Here is a 19,580-nt window from a genome sequence, read left to right on the forward strand (position 1 = left end):
CGCCTCATATTGGGCTTTATTGGAATAAAGAGGTTGGCTCCGCTGAATATTTTCCTCACATCAAGTAAAATTTTAATCAAATGCTTGACAATTTAATTAGCAGTCTGTTTTTGCATTTTTTTTCCACGTGCCCTACCCCCATAATGGATTTCAGTCTAATAAGACAAAAAAATAAGCTTTTTTTAAATAACAGAGACCATGCAGGTTATTTCTTTTACTGACAAATCTGTCAAAGGTGGCAAGGATGTTTCAAAAACTAAACTAAGGTACCACATTCATCTTTGAAATATTGATTCTACCAACGACTGAAACAGGTAGAGACAGCCATCTATCATCACAAGCAACATGTTCTACTTTTGGCACAATATGCATCCCTAAGTGTGCAACACCGCAGCTCGAATGGATGCTAATTCTGGGTTAATATGGAACTCAGTGGAGTAAAGGTTTCTGATAATCCTGGTTGGGGGATATTTGGTATTTGCCACTTTTCCAATTCAAAGATTTTAAATTCGTAGCGCACCGACGATCCAATCGGGCCAATCTACAGCTCAGGACGAGGACAATGAGATGAACTTGAGGAATTATGTGAATGATGCACTTGTGTAAACCTAAGCTGCCACACCCCTATCAAACAGACATTTTTGGCTTTTACACACACACACACACACACACACACACGAGCACACACACACGCACGTGTGTGCCACCACAAACACCTTTCCCTCAACTGCCTGTTGTTCCAAACATCCGCATAATGGCAGCACGCTTATGTAGATTTATGACTCAAAATCAAGGGAAAGAACACACTGTACCGATGTGTTAAGCTCTGACAAAGCTCTTAGATATTCACCAATGCATGTCAGCTTTGAGCTCTTGGTTCATATTCTGGTAAAGGAACACTTTGTCTCGGTGGTTTTCCCTTTTCCCTTTTCTCTGCTCACATTGTACACTAAGTATTTTGTGTTGCTCTGTATATTCTAGCTCAATTATGTAATTTAGCACCCGTGTGTGTGTGTGTTCAGTAGCCATGGCAACAGCACAACATATCGGCGACCACAGAACCGCACTGGGGCCGCCGGCACTGCCAGGGTTGTGCCAGAGACTAATCCATGCCAGAGGTGACATGAGCGAAGGAAAAGTGAGGCGGGTGGAGACAACATGACACACACATGCAAAAATCACACAAACATGCACACGCATACAGACATGTGTGCACACAGACACACCAGCATATTCCTCGCCCCTCTCACTCCTCGCCTTCCTTTTAAAACACAAGCACACACACTGGATATCCTCCCATTCTTCTTGGCTGGAGCCTCCCATGGCAATAGCAGTAGGAATCCATTCTCCACGGATGCTGGGACAGCTGTGCTGATATTGAATGAGACGCAGTTGGTTCTGCCTCTCTCTGCATGCAGCTCGAGATAAAAACTACATGCTACTTAATTCAAATCTATATTCCCTGCTGCCAAAAATGCACCCGACTCATCTTGTCTTTGTCTCTGCCACCACAGAGAGCTCTGATTTTCTTTGCAAAAAAAAAAAATGGCAGTAAATGTGTGCATGCTGACGCACGGTGGCCCTCAGTCACATTTCTGACTGACAAGAATCACAGAAACCTTCATAAACCTCTAAGTCATGCGCTTTCAATGCAAATATTCCATGTCATGCTAAAAAGCTCTCATTTGGAGTTTTACAATGTCTTATCAGAGTGACCTGCTTGTTTGAGGCCTGAGGTGATATTTGTGTGTGTGTGTGTGTGTGTGTGTGTGTAATATTTAGCCTTTTAGCGGTTGTGGTTTTTGAGGCGGATGGGCCTGTAACTGACTGCGTGTTATAAATGGAACACAGTGTCCCAGGCAGTCTGACATTATGACCTCCTGGTATCCCATGAAGAGGGGGAAAGGGTCCAGCTTTGCCTGTACAGCACAAAACAACCAGCACAGCCAGTCCAGCACTCCAGTTACACATGCGCGCACACAACCAGGAGACGAGAGAGCACAGTAGATCAGCCCTACCTGTCAATCAAACGAGCTATGAGTTCATTTTTTCTGTCTGGTGGCCAGAAGCAGAGTGCTTTACTGGCCGCTGTGTCTCTTTTCCACACTTCTTGCTCTATAGCTTCACTGGATTACACTAGGGGTGTGTGTGTGTGTGTCTCTGTGTTTATAGAATCAAAGCAATTAAGCTGTTGTAAAACTCAACCCGATCACATGACAATAACATGATTTAAATATGCCCACCTGAGTAATTTAAGACCAATCCTTAACTGAGTTTTAAAGGATAGCAGGAATACAGTCTGGCTGGAAAAGGGCACCCAGTGGTGACAACTCACGGGCCTAAATGGCGTAAAGACATTCAGATTGGTGTTAACCAAAACTTTCAGGTGAACAATCGGATGTCCCGCGTGGACGCTTGGTTACACGCCGTTCATTAGATTTCTGAAAAATCCAACATTTTCCTGTTTATTCAGACCGCGCTTCCATTGGATTTTAATCCTCTGAACAGCTGTTTCAACTCATTTTCCAGGCCATGGGAAGACAGCCTGGATGTGTAGGGAGTGGATGAAGTGGGTGGGGGTAGGAGAGAGGGGGCGTGGGGGTCACCAAACTTAAAGTAAATGCATTAAAGTCCAGATATTGATTACATTCGTTTATCAGAAGTTCACATAAAATAAACAAGCTCATGTCCCTCCCACCCCCCAAGAAATACTTCTGTTGTCACTGAAAAAGCGTCTCTCTGATAACGCGAGATACCGATTGGCGGTGACGTAAGAAAAATATAATACATCCTCTTGGAGAAATATAGCACCGAAAGGGGAAACTGTGGCGTTTCAGGCCGGGAGGACAAACTAATAAGTCACGGAGCATGACATCGTGGAGCTCAGAGCAGAGGCGACTTATGGCTATTAAGAAAATAGATCCGCAGGAAAATAAAGTTCTTTAAAGTCACGGAAAACGACCTTTCCTCGCGGATTGTTACAACTATTATTTGGAAAGTAGCGCCGATTTATAATCTGGTTTATAATCCGCAGTCATTTAATCATAGTGTTGGACCTGCGGTCAGTTTTTTTAACTAATATATATATATAAATAAAAAAAACTAATAAAATAAATACATATAATGTGAAAAATATTTCTTGCTAAGTGTGTGCCGAACAATATCAGCGCGCTCCTGCAATAAATCCAGCTACAGGTCAGAGTGAGAGGCCCTACATGAGGAGGAGGAGAAGGATAAAAAAAAAGTGGTTTTTGTTTTGTTTCTTTTTCCAAGATTAAAAAAAAAGGAAAGGAAAAAAGAAAGAGAAGACACAAACACCTAATGCTGAATAAAAAAGGGACTAAACAGGACTTACCACTAAGGCATTGTTTAGAAGGTGAGTAGGGTAATACTTTAGTGTTGAGAGGGTGTTAAGAGGCGAGGAGAGCAGGGGTCAGCGTCCAGGCGTGCAGAGGGTGGGGGAGGGAGGGGAGGGCAGAGGGAAGGAATAAGTTAAAACGTCGCACCAGTGAAAACAGACTGAGATGACAACATTACGAGCTGCATAAAAGATTTGAACACATTAAGAAAAGCATTGAATACCACCCCCCATCCCCCCTCCTCCCCAAAATGTATGGTTTTTTAAGATTTGTGCTGCGTCACTGTGGCCTGCTGGGAACTTAAAGCTTTGGGGAAAAGCAGGAGAGAGAGTGAGAAAAGAAAAAATGTGAAAATACATTATGTGAAAAAAAAACCAAAAAAACAAAACGATTAGCAACAACACGATTATGTCGATGCATAATCTGAGCAGCACTCCCAAGTATAGTTTCCAAAATCCTTTTTTTTAAATAAATAAGAAATGCAATAGAAGAGGCACTGCAAAAAGAACCGTAACCCAATTCTTACTAATAGAAGATTAAATGTATAAATAAATATGCATTGAAAGTACATCAAATATATACAAGTCACTCCTGAAACGCAGTGGGAGTCACGCAGCAAACACTCCTCTCCTCTCGGGGCTCTCTCGGTAATCTGCCTCCATCACGCAGTCTCCGTCACATCCCAGCACACAGTTAATAATTCATTCGATTGTTTACATGTGTTGCCATATCCGAGGTCCAAGCTCGATTTCTTAATTATTAACAGCAATTAAATAAACAAAATGTGCCTTTCTGTCTGCAGACGGAGCTGCAAGGGAATGTGAATGTGTGTGTGTTCGTGTGTGTGTGTGTGTGTGTGTGAGAGAGAGAGAGAGAGAAAGTGCGTGCGTGTGTGTGTGAAAAGAGAGGAGGTTGTTTACACGGAGAGGGAAGTTGTTTTTTGCGCACCCATAAGGCTACTAATTATTAAAAAATGACAAGAAATACAACATGAGCTTCTATCCCTTTTCATGCCCAGTCAAAGACATACTGTAAGTTCCCATCATGTGCACCATGTGTGCTACATTAGCCTGTATGAGCTTCTGCTGCCACTTAGTTTGAATTAGGGGGAAATTTATGTTGGTAAATAAAAGCTTCTTTTGTTTAGGGATTATCTGTGACTGTGGAATATTTTTTATGTTGCAGATAAAGTTATCTACAGAGTTAAAAGATATGCATACATACATATATATACATATATAATTTAGACAGTACTAATACAGCTTCACCATCCAAGTCCTGAAGTCAGCACCCTAAGTAGCCTTTAATAGCTTCTTCAATAAAACGAAAAATTAAATGGGAAAATAATAAACTCTGGCTTGCCTCTCTGGGCTCTACAAGAGGCTGGCATCATGATCGGGGAGACTAATGTTTTTAAATGGAAACCAGACATGACTTGTGCCCGTGTGGGACGAACCCAGAAACATCCCTCTCGGCCCTTCTAGTAGCAAAGTCTCATACGATCTGAGGAAAACACTTTTTCTTTCTTCCTTCCTTTCTTCCTTTCTTTCTTCCTTTCTTTCTTTAAAAAAAAAATAAAAAAATAAAACCACTGTAAAAACCAGGAATGAATTACACATCAAACAGCAGCCCTGGCAGTCCACTGTCAGCCGAAACCAATGAGGGATAAACAAGTTTGTCTTTATAGGAGTAAGACATCCAGCAACTGTTTAACACGGGGGAGGTCAGTGAAGGAAATACCTGCAATAACAACAACAACAATAATAATAATAAAACCTTCTTGATGTTGAAATAAAAACTTGAAGAATGCCATGTCAGACTGGAGACTTTGTATTTTATTTGGCTTTGCGAAATACGCTCTGGTGAGAGAAATAATGACAGTTTAACATGGCTGAGGTTAGAAAAGATACAGATTAACTGCATGGAGAGGGAAGCTTCAAGAACAGTCTGAAATATTACATTTATCTCCAACCAACTGTGCCGCAAAGCATGAAGCTGAACTTGCACCGCTTTGGAAACTGTAGTTTTAAGGAAAGATTTGGCGTGTTAGCACACGTGACGTGTCAGCTAAATTAATATGAATACAGCTGATTTTTTTTTTTGATTTTTTTGATTTTTTTTTTTTTACTAAGAGCCAACTTAGTGTATTACAAATAAACTAGAGCCAAAGTGTATGAAATACAATCTGCTGAAAGTAGTATGCTGATATCATTTCACTGCGTGGATATGAGAGATATGCTCTCGCTCTCTCTCTTTCTCTCTCTCTCTCTCTCTCTCTCTCTCTCACACACACACACACACACACACACACAGATTTAAATAAAGTTTAAATGGCTACTTAATCATCACTCTGAGATATCTCCTCACACTGATCGCTTCCTTCAGGTCTACAATAGCAGCAAAGGAACAATGACAATTGCTCGAATTAAATATGACGTATGCATTTTGCAGATGCAGGAAACTGCATCTCTTAATATTTCTGACCCGAAACAAAAGCAAAGTGTTCAAAAAGTGAAGTTAGGAAAGACACTACCTGGTGTCACTGGACTTTATTTCACTGAATTCCCTGCAACATGAGGAAGCACCACACACAGCTGTCTATACGTTCAAGGTCAAAAAGAAAAAGAAGCACATGCAAATACGCATTTGAAGTCGATCCTGTCACGTGTTGCATTCAAGTGCAAAAAAACGTTGTCAAATTGTACAGAGATGGTATAGCAGCAGAGCCGCAGGGAAAAAAGAAACACTATTTCTAAAGGCAGAACGTATAGTCACCAATTATAATTACGCACGCGCGCACACACGCACACGCACCCCCCCTCTCTCTCTCTTCCTCTCAAACACAAACACACACACACACACGCACACACACACACACACACACACAAACACCTCCGGCTCCAATCTCTCGTATCTCTCGGTCTCAGTCCCACATGAAAACAGCCCTAAAGGCGGCGGTGTGCGCCCCTGCTCTCCGGCTCACACCCCTCTCACCGGCCAAAAAAAAAAAAAACCTCCCTGGGTTTCTCGCCACTTTAGAAAAATCTTAACAGCAGTCAAATTAAACTCCGCTCCACGTTCTGCCTGTTCCACCGCTCTGCTATCTCCTCCTCTCACGGGCTCCCCTCCTTCTTTTTTGTTTAAAAAAAAAAGAAATACATTTCGGGAGAAGCGCCATTTTCTGTCCAAAAGAAGAAGAAGAAGAAAAAAACCATGTGCGATGGAAACGCACGAGAAACAGCTTCGTGCGACCGAGCGCGCCGCGAGACGAGCCGCCGGGAGAGTTGAGGAGAAGTTTGAGTGAAAGAAAGACGCTCGACACAACCACGAAACACACGAGGAAAAAGCAGAGTGGCACCGCACTGAATGCATGTATATATAAATATATATATAAATAAGAGAAAATCCCCGGCGTCCCCACTGTAAGCTACCCAAACAATGAAATAAGAGAAGACAATTTACCTGTGTCAGGCAGTACGGGGAGTACATGGTTATTTTTAGAAAGGAGACTTGGAGAGCTTATTTAAGTTGGATGGAAGCTCGGTATAGTGCTGCATTGCAATCGCTCGCCGTCCTGTTTCTCTCACTCCATGCTGCTGCAGCTTACAGTAACCCCGCCTAGAAAGTGAAAGCTTGCACAAACTTTCAGGGAAAAAACTTTGTCTCCCTCCCCTCTCCTCTCCTCTGCTCTCCTCTTCGCAGGACTTTTATCGCTCTCCTCTTCTATCCTACTGAAAGCCCCCTCCCGCCCCCCCCACACACTTTCTATTTTTCACGCAGATTCACGAAGTTCTTCTTAGCAAAATGTTAGGATTTTGCCACAGCATGAATTTTGCTTTTGGGGACTCTGAATCCGCTGTGCACACCCTTCCCTGCGTCTTTAAGGTCGCAATACTGTGCTTTAGAGCTGCGTTTACTGACCCGTGCATTCCATGTTGAGAGCATGCAAATAATTACCAGAGGGCAGATGAGCCGGTCAGTTACACCGACTTAAGAAGGAAACGCGTAAATGCATCATCAGATTCTATAATTTGATGAATATTGTGAGAGCACCTCTGATTTCACTGACTTTTTAATATGTGATGGCCAAGCATGCATTCAGTTGCATAAAACCTCTTAACAGTATTCTGCTGCATGTCCTGATCACAGGAATTCTCTCATGCATAAGTTTGCATTGGATTGCACACTTAAATTAATTTACAGGCATTCAAATTGATGCGTCATCTCATCGCTGCTGTTAAGTTAAGTCTATTTATTTACTGAACCAGAGTTGACCCAGTCTGAAAACCCACAACTGTAGCTTGAAAAACCAGTGAAGTGAGTCCAAGCCAAACAGTTACTGTAGCGTTCACTATGAAGTAGAAAACAGCGAAGACAGACGTATAATCACAGTCTTTGAGCGGTATCAAAATACTTCACTGGGGTGTGTGAGGAAAAACACACACACACACATGAACGGTAGTGAGGGGTACACATATCACATAAAAATCATAAAATAACATTTCTTGGAGCAGGTCCCGAGTGTGGTAAAGTGGGAATTTGGGTGGGAGTGAAGTCATTGTGGAAGAAGTGGAGCTGAAATTTTAGGCCTGACGTTAGAGTCCCACAGATTTATGAGGCCTACTGCTTGTGCATTTTTTTTTAAATACTGCAAGCCTCTGCAGGCGAAACAAAGAGATCTGGGCTCTGTGTGGCCAATTACTGCACGCGGCCAGATACTCGAGCCAGAGGCGCAGGCGGGGAGGGAGAAAGTGTGTGGTCAGGAGTGCATGTAACGCCACAAAACTGTAACCTCTCGCCCTCGCCGTCGCACAAGGTTAGAATGCCAGCATTCCTTTTCTGTGAATATGATACATGACTAATGTGAACCACACAGACACGCCCTACAACACACACATTCACACACAACTTTTGGTTTCCCTTTGGGCAGGTGTATTAACTTCATAACCGGCCTGCAACATGCGAGGAAATCTCTTTGTTTTAAGCTCGTTTTTGTAGTGGAGCGCAAAAGGTTACAGCCTCTGCTCTCTCCGTCCTTTATGGAGCCGACTTGCATGCTCCGCACGCAAACACTCCTCTGCCGTCGCTCCTTAAACGAGCCACACATTTAGTGGTCTGTGTGAGTAAATCTCTCATTAAGTAACACATGGTAGAGCCATATGCTATGGTTGGTGGGTCTGCCGCGGCTCTGCTTTTTCACACGCTTCGAATATACATATTTACCACTGTTCCAGAGTGGCCAGCGCTGTTAGTGACTTCACCCACCAGCTTGGTGCTGTTGTGCAGTCGCACCAGAACTGAGGATTTTATTAAGAAAGTGTCACAGAAGTGAGCAGTAACGATCTCGCAGCCGCTGTGGCCGTGTATCGCGGGGAAGCTTTAGGCTGTGGGTGTGCAAAACAGGTTGTATGAGGATGAAAGTAACCACAAATTTGACTGAGACCCGTGCGCACAGTATTACAGCCGGTGTTGATACCACAACTGTCTATAGGTGGCAACACAGCGGAGCGAAGATAAGTAAGTGCGGTTGCAATGTCTGGCTGAGCAGATGTCATCTCTAGCAGCGTGTCGTTTACATGCACTGCACATGCGAGGCTTTGCTTGAAGTAGTTGTTCCCAACCAGGTGGAATCGCCTGTAAACATATCCCTCTCACCAAAGTCACCCTCTAATTTAAGTTCCAAAAAATGTCACCTTTAATTAATTAAAAAACCAAAACCAAAAAACACGAGCAGTGCATGAATACACTTTCTAGCAATCTTTCATTTTCTGTTTGTCTTGTTTCACGCACAGACATGTAAGCAAATAGTTTAAACAAAATATCAAAATTTGGAGGTGATTTAAAAATCTTTTCATTGGCTGTTAGTCACATTGCATAAACATCAATTCTGGTCGATTTTAGAAAAATTCAAACATGTTATATTGCCAACATATTATAAAAAGACAAAATATTACAAGTTTCCTCTGCTTTAAAAGTATGGAGTAAGCCAATTCCAGTGAATAAATTTAAGGTGGTTGTAATTATTTGTTTGAACTGTGAAACAGGCATTGAGCACACATGCAAGTCCTTAATTTTAAGCTTAATACAGTTAGTACATCTTAGTTTAGCTCCATTCACGCGAAACCACTCATAAAATGTGGATTATTAAAAGGCTGCTATATATGTTTACAAAGTTTATCCATATTATTAACCACAAAACTGTGTTTTATGTCACATTCTAGTGGCTCATGCAAATACAGTAATACAGCTTTAATTAACATCTGAGTGACAACCCTTAACATATTAACTGTTGCTAGCTAAATTTTGAAGATGACCCACTGTGTCTTGCTTATTTTCTGTCATATGCACTGCATTGTTACAGAGGTGGATACTCATATTAAACTTGGTCAACGTGGTCAACTTATGTAGAAGTAATCTGTGTGAGCCCAAAGCTCAACGCAAATGTTTTTTTCTACTCTTGGCTCTGTATGATGCCAAGGAGAAGCCCCACCCACTTGATGTTCTTTGTTTGGGAGGGGTAGCCAATGAGATTGAAGGAGAGTGTTTTTCAAATGAAGAGCTGCTAAAACAGCTTGTTTTAGACAGTGACTGGAAGATAAAGACGAATCATTTAGACCCGCAAAGCTCAGTCATGCAAGGATACTCTAGTAGAGTGCAAGAGTAAAAAATACAGAGCTGGAAATGACCAAAATAGGTCCCCTTTAACACTGTCCTTGGCCACCCAGGTATGGAAACCACATTATTCAACCTCAGCATTGGAGGTCTAAACACAACAGATAAAACTGTGACCACAGCAGTCCTGAAATGAGTTGTTTGAACTTAAACATTAATAGACTCACTAGCCTTTGAGGAACAGTTTCTTAGAAAAGCTGTTACCAAGAAAAGCCAGGTTAGAAATGATTAAAAAGAAAAACAATTATGCTGAAAATTCAGTGTCAGCTAGCAAACGTTAAAATACCAAAAAATAAAAAAATAAAACGTAGGCAAGGTTACCTATTGCATTTACGGTGTAATGCAAATTCTGTCCTGTATTCATTATTCACTGGCTGCAAAATTCTGTGACGTTATTGTGTTTAAAATTGCATTTTTTCTGTGTTTATTTTGCCTTTGCTGTTATTTTTGTGACAAATAAGGAATCGCCATTGCAAATGTTTGACTGATGTGATAGATCATAGATAGCCTCCCCTATCAATCAACAGCGCCAAAAGTGGTAGTGAAATGTACACTGATACTGATATATCAGAAATAAGCATAAGACATAAGCATCAAGGACAATCCTAACACTATCAATACAGGGTGTTATAATGTATAGTTTGCATAACATTATTGTACTAAATGCTCAGGACGACAATAAAGGGAGTCGTGACGCACTTTGAGCAACACCGAGCCCCCTACATTAGACCTCCCGGCGAGAAGCTGGAGGTGGACGCTCTCCTGCGGACGCTCTTGAACTCGTTGCCCCCCGGAATCCAATCCAGCCACAGTGATACCCCTCCCCCTCCACCCCTGTCTCCAAAAACTCTCTTTAGACGGCCGTGCTACCCACTCCTGGCCATAGCACTTCATTTCTTTACCCGGAGACATACAATATAGTGTAGCAACCCAGATTCTCTGAGAGACTTGGCATAAGACTTAACTCTGGGAAACAAAGCCTGTAGCCTAGAAAACTGGCTCCCACCTCATTAACGATCACATTTTCAGTCATACACAGGACCCCCCCGCCCCACCCCATCCCGACTCCTCTGCTTTTATTACCATTTTATATCATGCCGATTGCTGTAAATCTCACAGGCTCGCTTCTTTTTTAGAAATGCTGCTCACTTTTCTCTTACTTTGTACTTCTTTTTCGTTTTATACATCCAGGCATGCTTCACATTATCGTCGTAATTTGCACTCCCGTGAGACGAGGGCGCTTCGGTGAAGTTGCAAAGGCCTCTTTTTCTTTTTCCCCCCCTTTTTTTTCTTAAATGTGCGTGTGGAAATAATAATTGTAATGGTTTGCAGCTGAGTGGAGGGAGCTGTGAATGACATTATGATTGCGGTGCAATTACCAAGAGCATGAAAACAGACTGTCAGTCAGAATAATGAGTAATGACTCCAATAACACATTTAATACCGACACATGAAATAATAATAACAATAACAATAATAATAATAATAATAGATGCATACCCTGTATGAATCTGATACTACAAAGCATTCAGGCATCCCAGGACCTCTGGAGGGTTCTTCGTTCAACAGAAAGGTTTCGGTTGCCTGAAATGTAACACAGTGATTCATTAGTTGGTTCTGTATTTAGGATCAGGGAATTTAAAACACACAGAAAAGCTGGTTGCAAAGCTGCAAAAGCAAATTTTGTATGTGAAAATCCTCCTCATCCTGCTGCTCGACCTATTTCATCATCATCTTCAAGTCCCACCACCAGATAACTGCTCAAGATCAGCGTCTTTACACTCTGCACACACGCGCACGATGGTGTGCACTGCCTGCCTGCGCCCATATGCTGCGCAGGCCCGAGGCCCAGCCCTGCCAGTCACCAGAGCAAAGTGTTTAGCTGCCATACCCGCACACAATACTCCGGCACAATGGCATTTCCTGTCCCTGCTATTTCACCTGCATGGTCACTTTTCTGTCAGCGTGCTCTGATTCAGCACAAATCATTCACACACACACTCACACACACGCAGAGCCGCATACAGTAATACACATGTCTGGCAAAGACTCACACATACAGAGGCCATACGTCTGCATCCACGCAGACAAAAACAGGCCACTCAAAAGGCCCTGCCCTGCATCCGCTGATAGATGCAGCTAAAGTGTTTATCCCAAGTGTTTGTTTCTATTCAGTGCAGTTCATTTGTATGCCGAGGGACGCGTCAGCCGAGACTTAGGCTCTGAATGAGCATCCATTGCAGCTCTGCTGTCAATTGAGGCAGCCAGGCCAGACAACATGGATGGGAGGAAACCACAGACTGAGGAGCTGGATATGGGAATGGGAGTTCTGCCTGGTTTGCTAGCCTGTGGCTATTACTTTTTAGTCCTAACTGGTACAAATTGCTTTTTGCCAGGCTAAATTTTAATGTCTCTTCTGGAAATCGACTAAACCTATTAGACAAGGGCTAAAAACGTCTGCGTTCATGAAAATAGCTCCGGTTCCGTGAGTAAGAGAGTGGAAGTTTTACTCACAATGGGACTTACTTGCTTGAGTTTCTGGATATAGGAGAAGAGGGGAAGTAATCTTATTTTCCAGAACTTTACCTTCTTATCTCTCAACATACCTACAGCAGAAACAAACACGCACCCAAAACAGGAACAAACATTGCTCGTAGCCAGCAAGAAAATGTAAAGTTATACTATTTAAACTGGCATGTGATATAAACAGTTTTTTAGGGAATTTAAACAGATATTAGGTTACTTAAGCATTTGCATATGCAGACAAATACACACATGCGCCGGGTGACATGGGATTGCCCTTAAACAAATACATGCAGAGACACATGCATAAACACGCAGCACTATAATAAGTCCCAGACTTGGACTAACCGAGCTGTGGCTGGAGACACAGGCTATTCATATCCTTCAGAATGAGAGGTTACAGCTCGAGTCTTTTCCCTTTTCCTTTCTACTGTAACACAGGAAGGGCATCTGTGTGTGTGATTTCGCTCAACGTCTGTGGCAAAAGGTTCAGCAGGCAGGTTGATTAACATAAGACTAACACTGGCTTTGTTTAGCGTGGCCTCTCCCACGCACAATAAGTTCAGCGTGTGCCTCGTGAAGCGCACGCTCGCTTAAACAAAAGTTAGAATTCGAGTCATCCAAATGGCTAAGAAAACACTACGGCAGCGCTCGGCCTCAGCATCCAACCTCTGGCCTGTCATCATTAATATGTGGGGAAACACTGGAGGGAAACCATTTGAAACCATTTGTCCCACTAAATGGTGCCCTTGTCAAGCTCCCTGGGCTTTCTGTTAAGCTTTTAAACTGCCCAGTCCAGCTGAAGGATATATTTTACTCCACTGATAATTACAGAGCAGCACAAAACATGGCACTCCACTGGCTCGAGCTGCCTCTTGTTTCTGACATGTTTTAGTCATTTAAGGATGAAAAATAATTTTCACTGCACAGAGAGCGGAATCCCGGCTCGAGGACACTGAACACCGGATAAATGAAATCTAAAAACACATCGTTTAATGAATGAATCTTTCTCTATCTCCAGCCCTTAGAGAGCTGCACTGAGGCTCAATGTTGAGTGCAGCTCCCTGAAGCGCTGGCCCGTTTTCCTCCTCTGTCAGTTTTCATGCAGCATAGTATCAATTATACATATATGTGTTTTTCTATATGTATGCAACATATGCCTGATCCATATGGCCGGCCCCAAGCTAAAATAGTTGCAGAGTTTCGTGTAATAATTACTTAAAAAGCCCCACAAATCATTTGCTGTCTGCGATGCTGGTTTTTGGTGACTGAAATGAAGCGCAATGAAATAGCTGTGAGAAAAGATAATAATCAGAAAACAGCACAGATGATTAAAACAGAGAAGCATCAGCCTGGGTCAGGCTCAAATCCACAGTTCAAATCTCCATATTATTTACATGCAGCATGTACGGGGTAGTTCAAGAGCTTGGGAAATCCCCCAGTTTGTAAATTTCAGCTATTTAAGAGGTTTAGCAGTCCACTTTATAAAATTGTAAGTATCCTGTTCAGTGGTTGAATATGTTACGTTATGCTTATATCAAGTAATTTTGCAAAATTTACAATTATAGAACTAATAACTATTATGTACTGTATCATTCAGCTGTTTTACATGTTTACAGTTCACAATTTTACCATCAATTCTGCCCACAGAAAACGGCCGTACAAGAAGTCCCCTCTACATAACCCTAAACAGAGAACGATAACAGACTCATCAAGTGGACAGAAAATCTCCAAATGAATGACTGAATGCAAAAATAGAATATGAACGATCACAATCACTTTCTCTGCCAAAAAGTTTGGACATGTAAATTTAAACTACAGACAGCGACACAATTGCATTAAACATAAAGAGGTCTGTAGATTTTTAGCTAAAGGTAACACAAACCAGAGAAACACCCCCCCCCAGCTGGGTTACCTCTGTTCAGAGAGAACAATTTTATTTATTTTATTTTTACTTCACAACTGTTTTCTCAAGTTGTTTTATAAAACCCCTCAAGTTTTCTTTTTTCTCTGTCCTGTAAAAGCCCAATTGCCAGAATAAGACTAAGACAAGAATAAGCTCATAGTATCAACCTAGAAGATGGTAATTTGTCACTTATTACTTCAAACTATTGCAGATTGTATAAAAGTAAACTTATACTTCATAACAGCTAGGTTTTATTTCCCCCCCAACATGCTTACACTAGCAATGTTACCTGAATTAGCATAAAAATGTTAGGTATGAATCTGGAGGTAGCTTAAAATAAAAACTAGAAATTGGGATAAATAACTAGCTTAGCTCTGTCCAAACCTTCTATTAAGCTGTCTTACCAAACTTTTTTTTGTGTCTCCTCACTAGCACAACATTATTTGGGAGACTATGTCACTGTACATTTTCTTTGTTCACAAAGAAAAAGTTCAAACAGGCTAGCTTAGAACCTGCTAAGTTAGGTTAAAGTGAATCTCATGAAGAAAGTGAAAAGGCGTACTTTAATTTTCAAATATTTTCATATTGTAGTGAAAATATTTATTTTAGTGTATTATTGTTGTTGTAGGTTGCTAAACCAGCCATATGAGCAACAACCTGCTGTTGTCGAATTCAAGGCGAAACTGCAACCGGCTGTTAGTTGAAGTGGTCATGCCCTTGATTATGAATAGGTGCTTTGAGCTAATTGCTCTAATATGTTTACAAGTTAGCCACTCGCTGTTTTAACCTTTTAGTTGATTTTATACAACTCACTTGGCTTTTTGTGGAAAATGATAGAAAAAAGCTAAAGCAACAACTATAGCAGGTTAGGCAGTCACCTAGCACCAGCGCTACCTTCGTTTAGTCGCGTCTGAGACCAATCTCAGACACAACTGAGCATGAATACGAATCATGATCTCTACAATACCTCAGCTGCACTTACTCTGCTCAATTCTCTCTGACGTCCGTGTTTACAATAAGTCAGATCTAAAAGGGGGACAGATGCCTAAGTTGGCTGCCTCACATGGAATTAGATTAATCAGAGCGCATATACATATGGCCCACCTTCCTCTGTCTCCCACTTTGTCTTGTTCACACAAAGATACACAACAGCCCAGAAACCACCTGGGTTTCCATATTTCTGAATATGCGTCGATCCACCAGTGGTGGGTATCTTCGCAGTCACTGATTAACAGCCTTCTGATCATTCTGCTGCACCGTCCTAATCATTTGCAGAGTCGTCTGTATGAGCTCAACAGTTCCTAGAGGATCAGAGACTTCTGCGGCAAAACATAACTGACATCCTACTCAGTCCTGCTCCATTCAGCCTTAATTGTATCCTCATTCTTCACCTGGTAACAAGCTAACAAACCTGTGCAGATGTGGCAAGCACATCAAAGAGAGGGAGGGATGGGAGGGGGAACTTGTTTGTAAAAAAAAATGTGTGGGGGAATATGAAAGGGGAAATTTACGTTGTGTGAGTCCAAGCCAGCGCCACCTCAGGGAGAAATGCTGGAAAAATGTGATATTTTACACCTGCATCTCAGGAGGTGGGGAATAAGAGACAAGGAGCGGGGGGAGGTGGTAATTAGAGGAGTGTGCGTGCTTGCATGCGTGCATGTGTGTGTGTTCGTAAAGGATTTTTAGTATGTTTCTGGGTCTTGCCGCCGGTTCTTCTGCAGCATTCAATTTGGTATGATACATTCGATGCCAGATTATTAAAAATGCTAAACCTGGTTACGAATGCTAAAAAAAGTGTTGAAAATTTAAACAAATATGCTAATATTGTTAGAGTGATAAATAGCTGGAAAGCCCTGTTTAATGAATAATGCTATTGGCTCTAATTCCTCATTAAGGCCCTAAAGAGGAGAGTGAAGAGAGAAAATGCATGTATTGTTGTGATTTTTTCCCCCTTTTCTCCCCCCCAAATTAAACTCAGAAGGCATAAGATACCAGCACCTTCCCAAATTAAGTTCATTCAAATTACTTGGTTACACAGCTGGTGTGCATTCTGGTGTGTCTTGTGAAACCAATTAATGTGAGGCTTCAGTCTTGATAAGATAATTAAAGGAGGGCTAGAATAGAGATGGAGGAGTTAGAAGTGTTCAGGCTCGTGGTACAAAGTAAGACTTCCTTTAAACTGCAAAAAAACTTTGCCTTGAATCAAGTTAAAATAAAATCTGTGTGATTTGTTCTGCCATTTCCAAAGCAAACTGATCTGATCTGGGGGCTTAAGTCAAATTATCCTCATACTGAAGGGTCTGCGTTATTTCTAGATACCATTATTTGTTTAAACTAACAAGTGAGATTATCTCACTCCAGTGTTTTGACTTTGTATATTTTTAGAGCTCACTTAAAGAAGTTAAAACTGCACGCTGTAAATCTGGCTTCCTGTGCTAGGCATTATGCATTCCCTGGGAACATTTGAATTAAAATATATGTTTAGATTTTGGTTTTGTTCTATAAGACGAGATGCTTTTTTTTAAATTAACTGTAGCAAACAACTGTCAAAACATCCTGCAAAACACTTTGTACAGTAATGTGGCATTCTTTCTAAATACAGCTGAATCCCGCGACCACTCGGGCCTTTGATGAAATCTTACAATCTTAATGTTTACACCTCGTTTTTCTTGGATTTGACCTTCATTCTCTTGCTCGCATCTGCTCATTTGAGCAAACTTGCAGAGCACAGCGTAGCAGTCAAAACACGGTCAATATAAAGACATTTATAACTGTAGTAACTTGATGAAGCAATCGCAACATTTTAATTTGGCGGTGCCGTGTGTGCTGGTAGTTTCAGTTATGCTGCACTCAGACTTTGAGCGTTGCAGATGTTCGATATGGTTTCCAGTGTTTATTTGGTTTATTCATTTTTGTTTATATAGAACCAATTCTTAACAGAGGTGCTTTGTAAGTTGAAGAAGATGCAGAATGAAAGGGAAATCCCCAACAATCAGACAGTCTACTATGAGGAAGCAGTTGGCGATGATGAGAAGGAAGAACTCCCTTTTAAAAGGAAGAGACCACAAGCAGAACCAGTCTTACGTAGGGGCAAGCATCTGCTGTAACTGGTTGGTGGGTAAGAGGAAATAGTAAAGAAAAAAGTAGGGCACACACATCTTTGAGTGCAGTGTTTTGCTTTTTTTTCTCCAGGGACAACCTTTAACTAGCAATAGTACACCACGACTGAGTTAATGAGTTAATTGCTTCTGTCCAGCTTCAGGCTGGTTGTTAAGATGTTGAATACAGCAATATTCTGAAAACGCAACCAACAGGCATGCAGACTGTGACCATGTTCAACATAAGAAATGTTGTTTTTAAAGATTTAGATCTGTGTATTGCGCTTAGCAGTGATATAATGATTTTAGAGTAGTAATACTGAAATGGATACATATGAAAATACTCCATATAGAATCCATTCATTGTATTTCCTATACAGAGCACTGTCCAGCCTGTAAAACCATTTGTGTAATGTGTTTTGTGGGTCTATTAAAAATGTTAAAAATGTTTTGAGGCCCATAAAACTGCCCAGTTGATGTCATAATGATGTCAGAAGAGTTTTCTTGACATTTCAATCTATTAAACGCACACACACACAAAATATATTACCAGTATAGGAATGGAGTTCGAGCTGAGTGAGTTTAACTTAATGAAAATGTAATGAAATTTAATTTAATTTAATGAAAGATGTTACTGAGCTGCACTTAGATCTGGGATTCAGCTTCTCTCAGTTTGAATTATTAGCTTAGCTTAGCTTAGTTCAGACTCCCCCAACTGTAACCAGTAAACCACTGGAGTATTACTGTATGTTTTATCTTTGAGACACTCTTTCATTAACTTGTGATTCGTTTAGCACAACAAGGATCTCATATTAAGGAAGCCGAATGACTGAGGTGATTACACCTCGTGATATATCCACTGTAGCCCCTCGGCTGCACACTGTTAAAATCACAACAGCTTAAAAACCAGTCAACCTGACAAGCACATCTGAGCTCACTATCCTAATATTTATGCTGTTTGACTGTATATCAGAGTTTCCATCTTTAAACTACAGCAAAAGCTTACACGCTGCATAAGCTATTATAGCCTCCTTGAAGCCTTATTTATTTTTCCAGAGAAACGTCAAGGCCAGGACAAACATAATAGCATAATATTCTGTATACAGTGAGGGATGACATCACTGGCAGCAACGGCCAAGATGGAGATCACACAAGACTGGAAAACCGCTTGTCTGATCATCATGTGGTGGGCTGTACACACTACACACACACACACACACAGAGGCAGAGTGCAGGATACAGTTACCACAGCTATTTACACAGCACTCCATGATTCTATTTTTTTTATCTTTAATTCCTGCACTATATATCACACATATGTTTACCATGGAGAAGCCAGTGTAAACTTTGCATTTGGCTATATATTTAAAACACCGCTAGCATTGCTTATTGTAAAGGTCCAGTCTGTCTGTAAATCATCATTTTGGACCCATAATGTTATCTTTGTATTTCCTGATGATGGCTCAAACTTTCTGTTTACTTTCTGGCACACTGTGAAAAATCCATAACCTATATATCCTCGTGTATATATAGATCATCTGTAAAGAAAAGTAGTGTTTGAATATTTATTTCTGTGGCAGAGATGGAGAACTGGCCTCGGGGAAAGCTAACAGGAGCCTGACACTGATTGACAGATGCCTCCAGTGCCTTCTGACTAAACTAACATGTAGCTGAAGTGTTTGGCACAAAATCAACACAACACACATATAGCCCTTAAAAATAAATAAATAAGATTTTTTTTTTAAAGAGGTGAGGTGCTGCTATAAGTAGGAGAATAACAAGTGGGGATAATCCCATGTGAGGCCTGTCCTGAATTCTGTATCATTTTTACTGATGAGCTTCTTGGGCAGCTGCCATGTCAGCAAGGATTCTCGTAAACAAATAATTATTCATACTAATAATCTTCCATATTCATGTGCAAATAAGATCCATTCCTGGGTATCTAAGCAGCTTCAAGGTTGTATGTGGGAGGTTCCCCTAACTATTGCCTGACTTGAATCATTTCATGCCAAAAAAGAATTT

The 19,580-nt window shown here is 41.2% G+C and overlaps 1 protein-coding gene across 19 annotated transcripts in view; it reads right to left on the bottom strand.

Annotated features, from left to right (window-relative positions):
* nfixb (nuclear factor I/Xb) overlaps positions 1 to 19,580 on the bottom strand; it is a 149,185-nt gene that overhangs the window by 116,367 nt on the left and 13,238 nt on the right. For 12 of the 19 annotated variants that reach the window (XM_025906740.1, XM_025906738.1, XM_025906728.1 and 9 more), the window contains exons 2-3: positions 11,532 to 11,615; positions 3,356 to 3,391 (exon numbers count right to left, since the gene is read on the bottom strand). The exons of 1 other annotated variant lie outside the window; for it this stretch is intronic. In XM_025906740.1, the coding sequence (XP_025762525.1) occupies positions 3,356 to 3,391; positions 11,532 to 11,615 (120 nt within the window). Of the gene's footprint in view, positions 1 to 3,355; positions 3,392 to 6,821; positions 7,051 to 11,531; positions 11,616 to 19,580 lie in introns of those variants that run through there. 6 more of the 19 variants (XM_025906741.1, XM_025906724.1, XM_025906722.1 and 3 more) reach the window with 3 other exon arrangements.

Source organism: Oreochromis niloticus, linkage group LG4, assembly GCF_001858045.2.
Source record: "Oreochromis niloticus isolate F11D_XX linkage group LG4, O_niloticus_UMD_NMBU, whole genome shotgun sequence".
NCBI lineage: Eukaryota > Metazoa > Chordata > Actinopteri > Cichliformes > Cichlidae > Oreochromis > Oreochromis niloticus.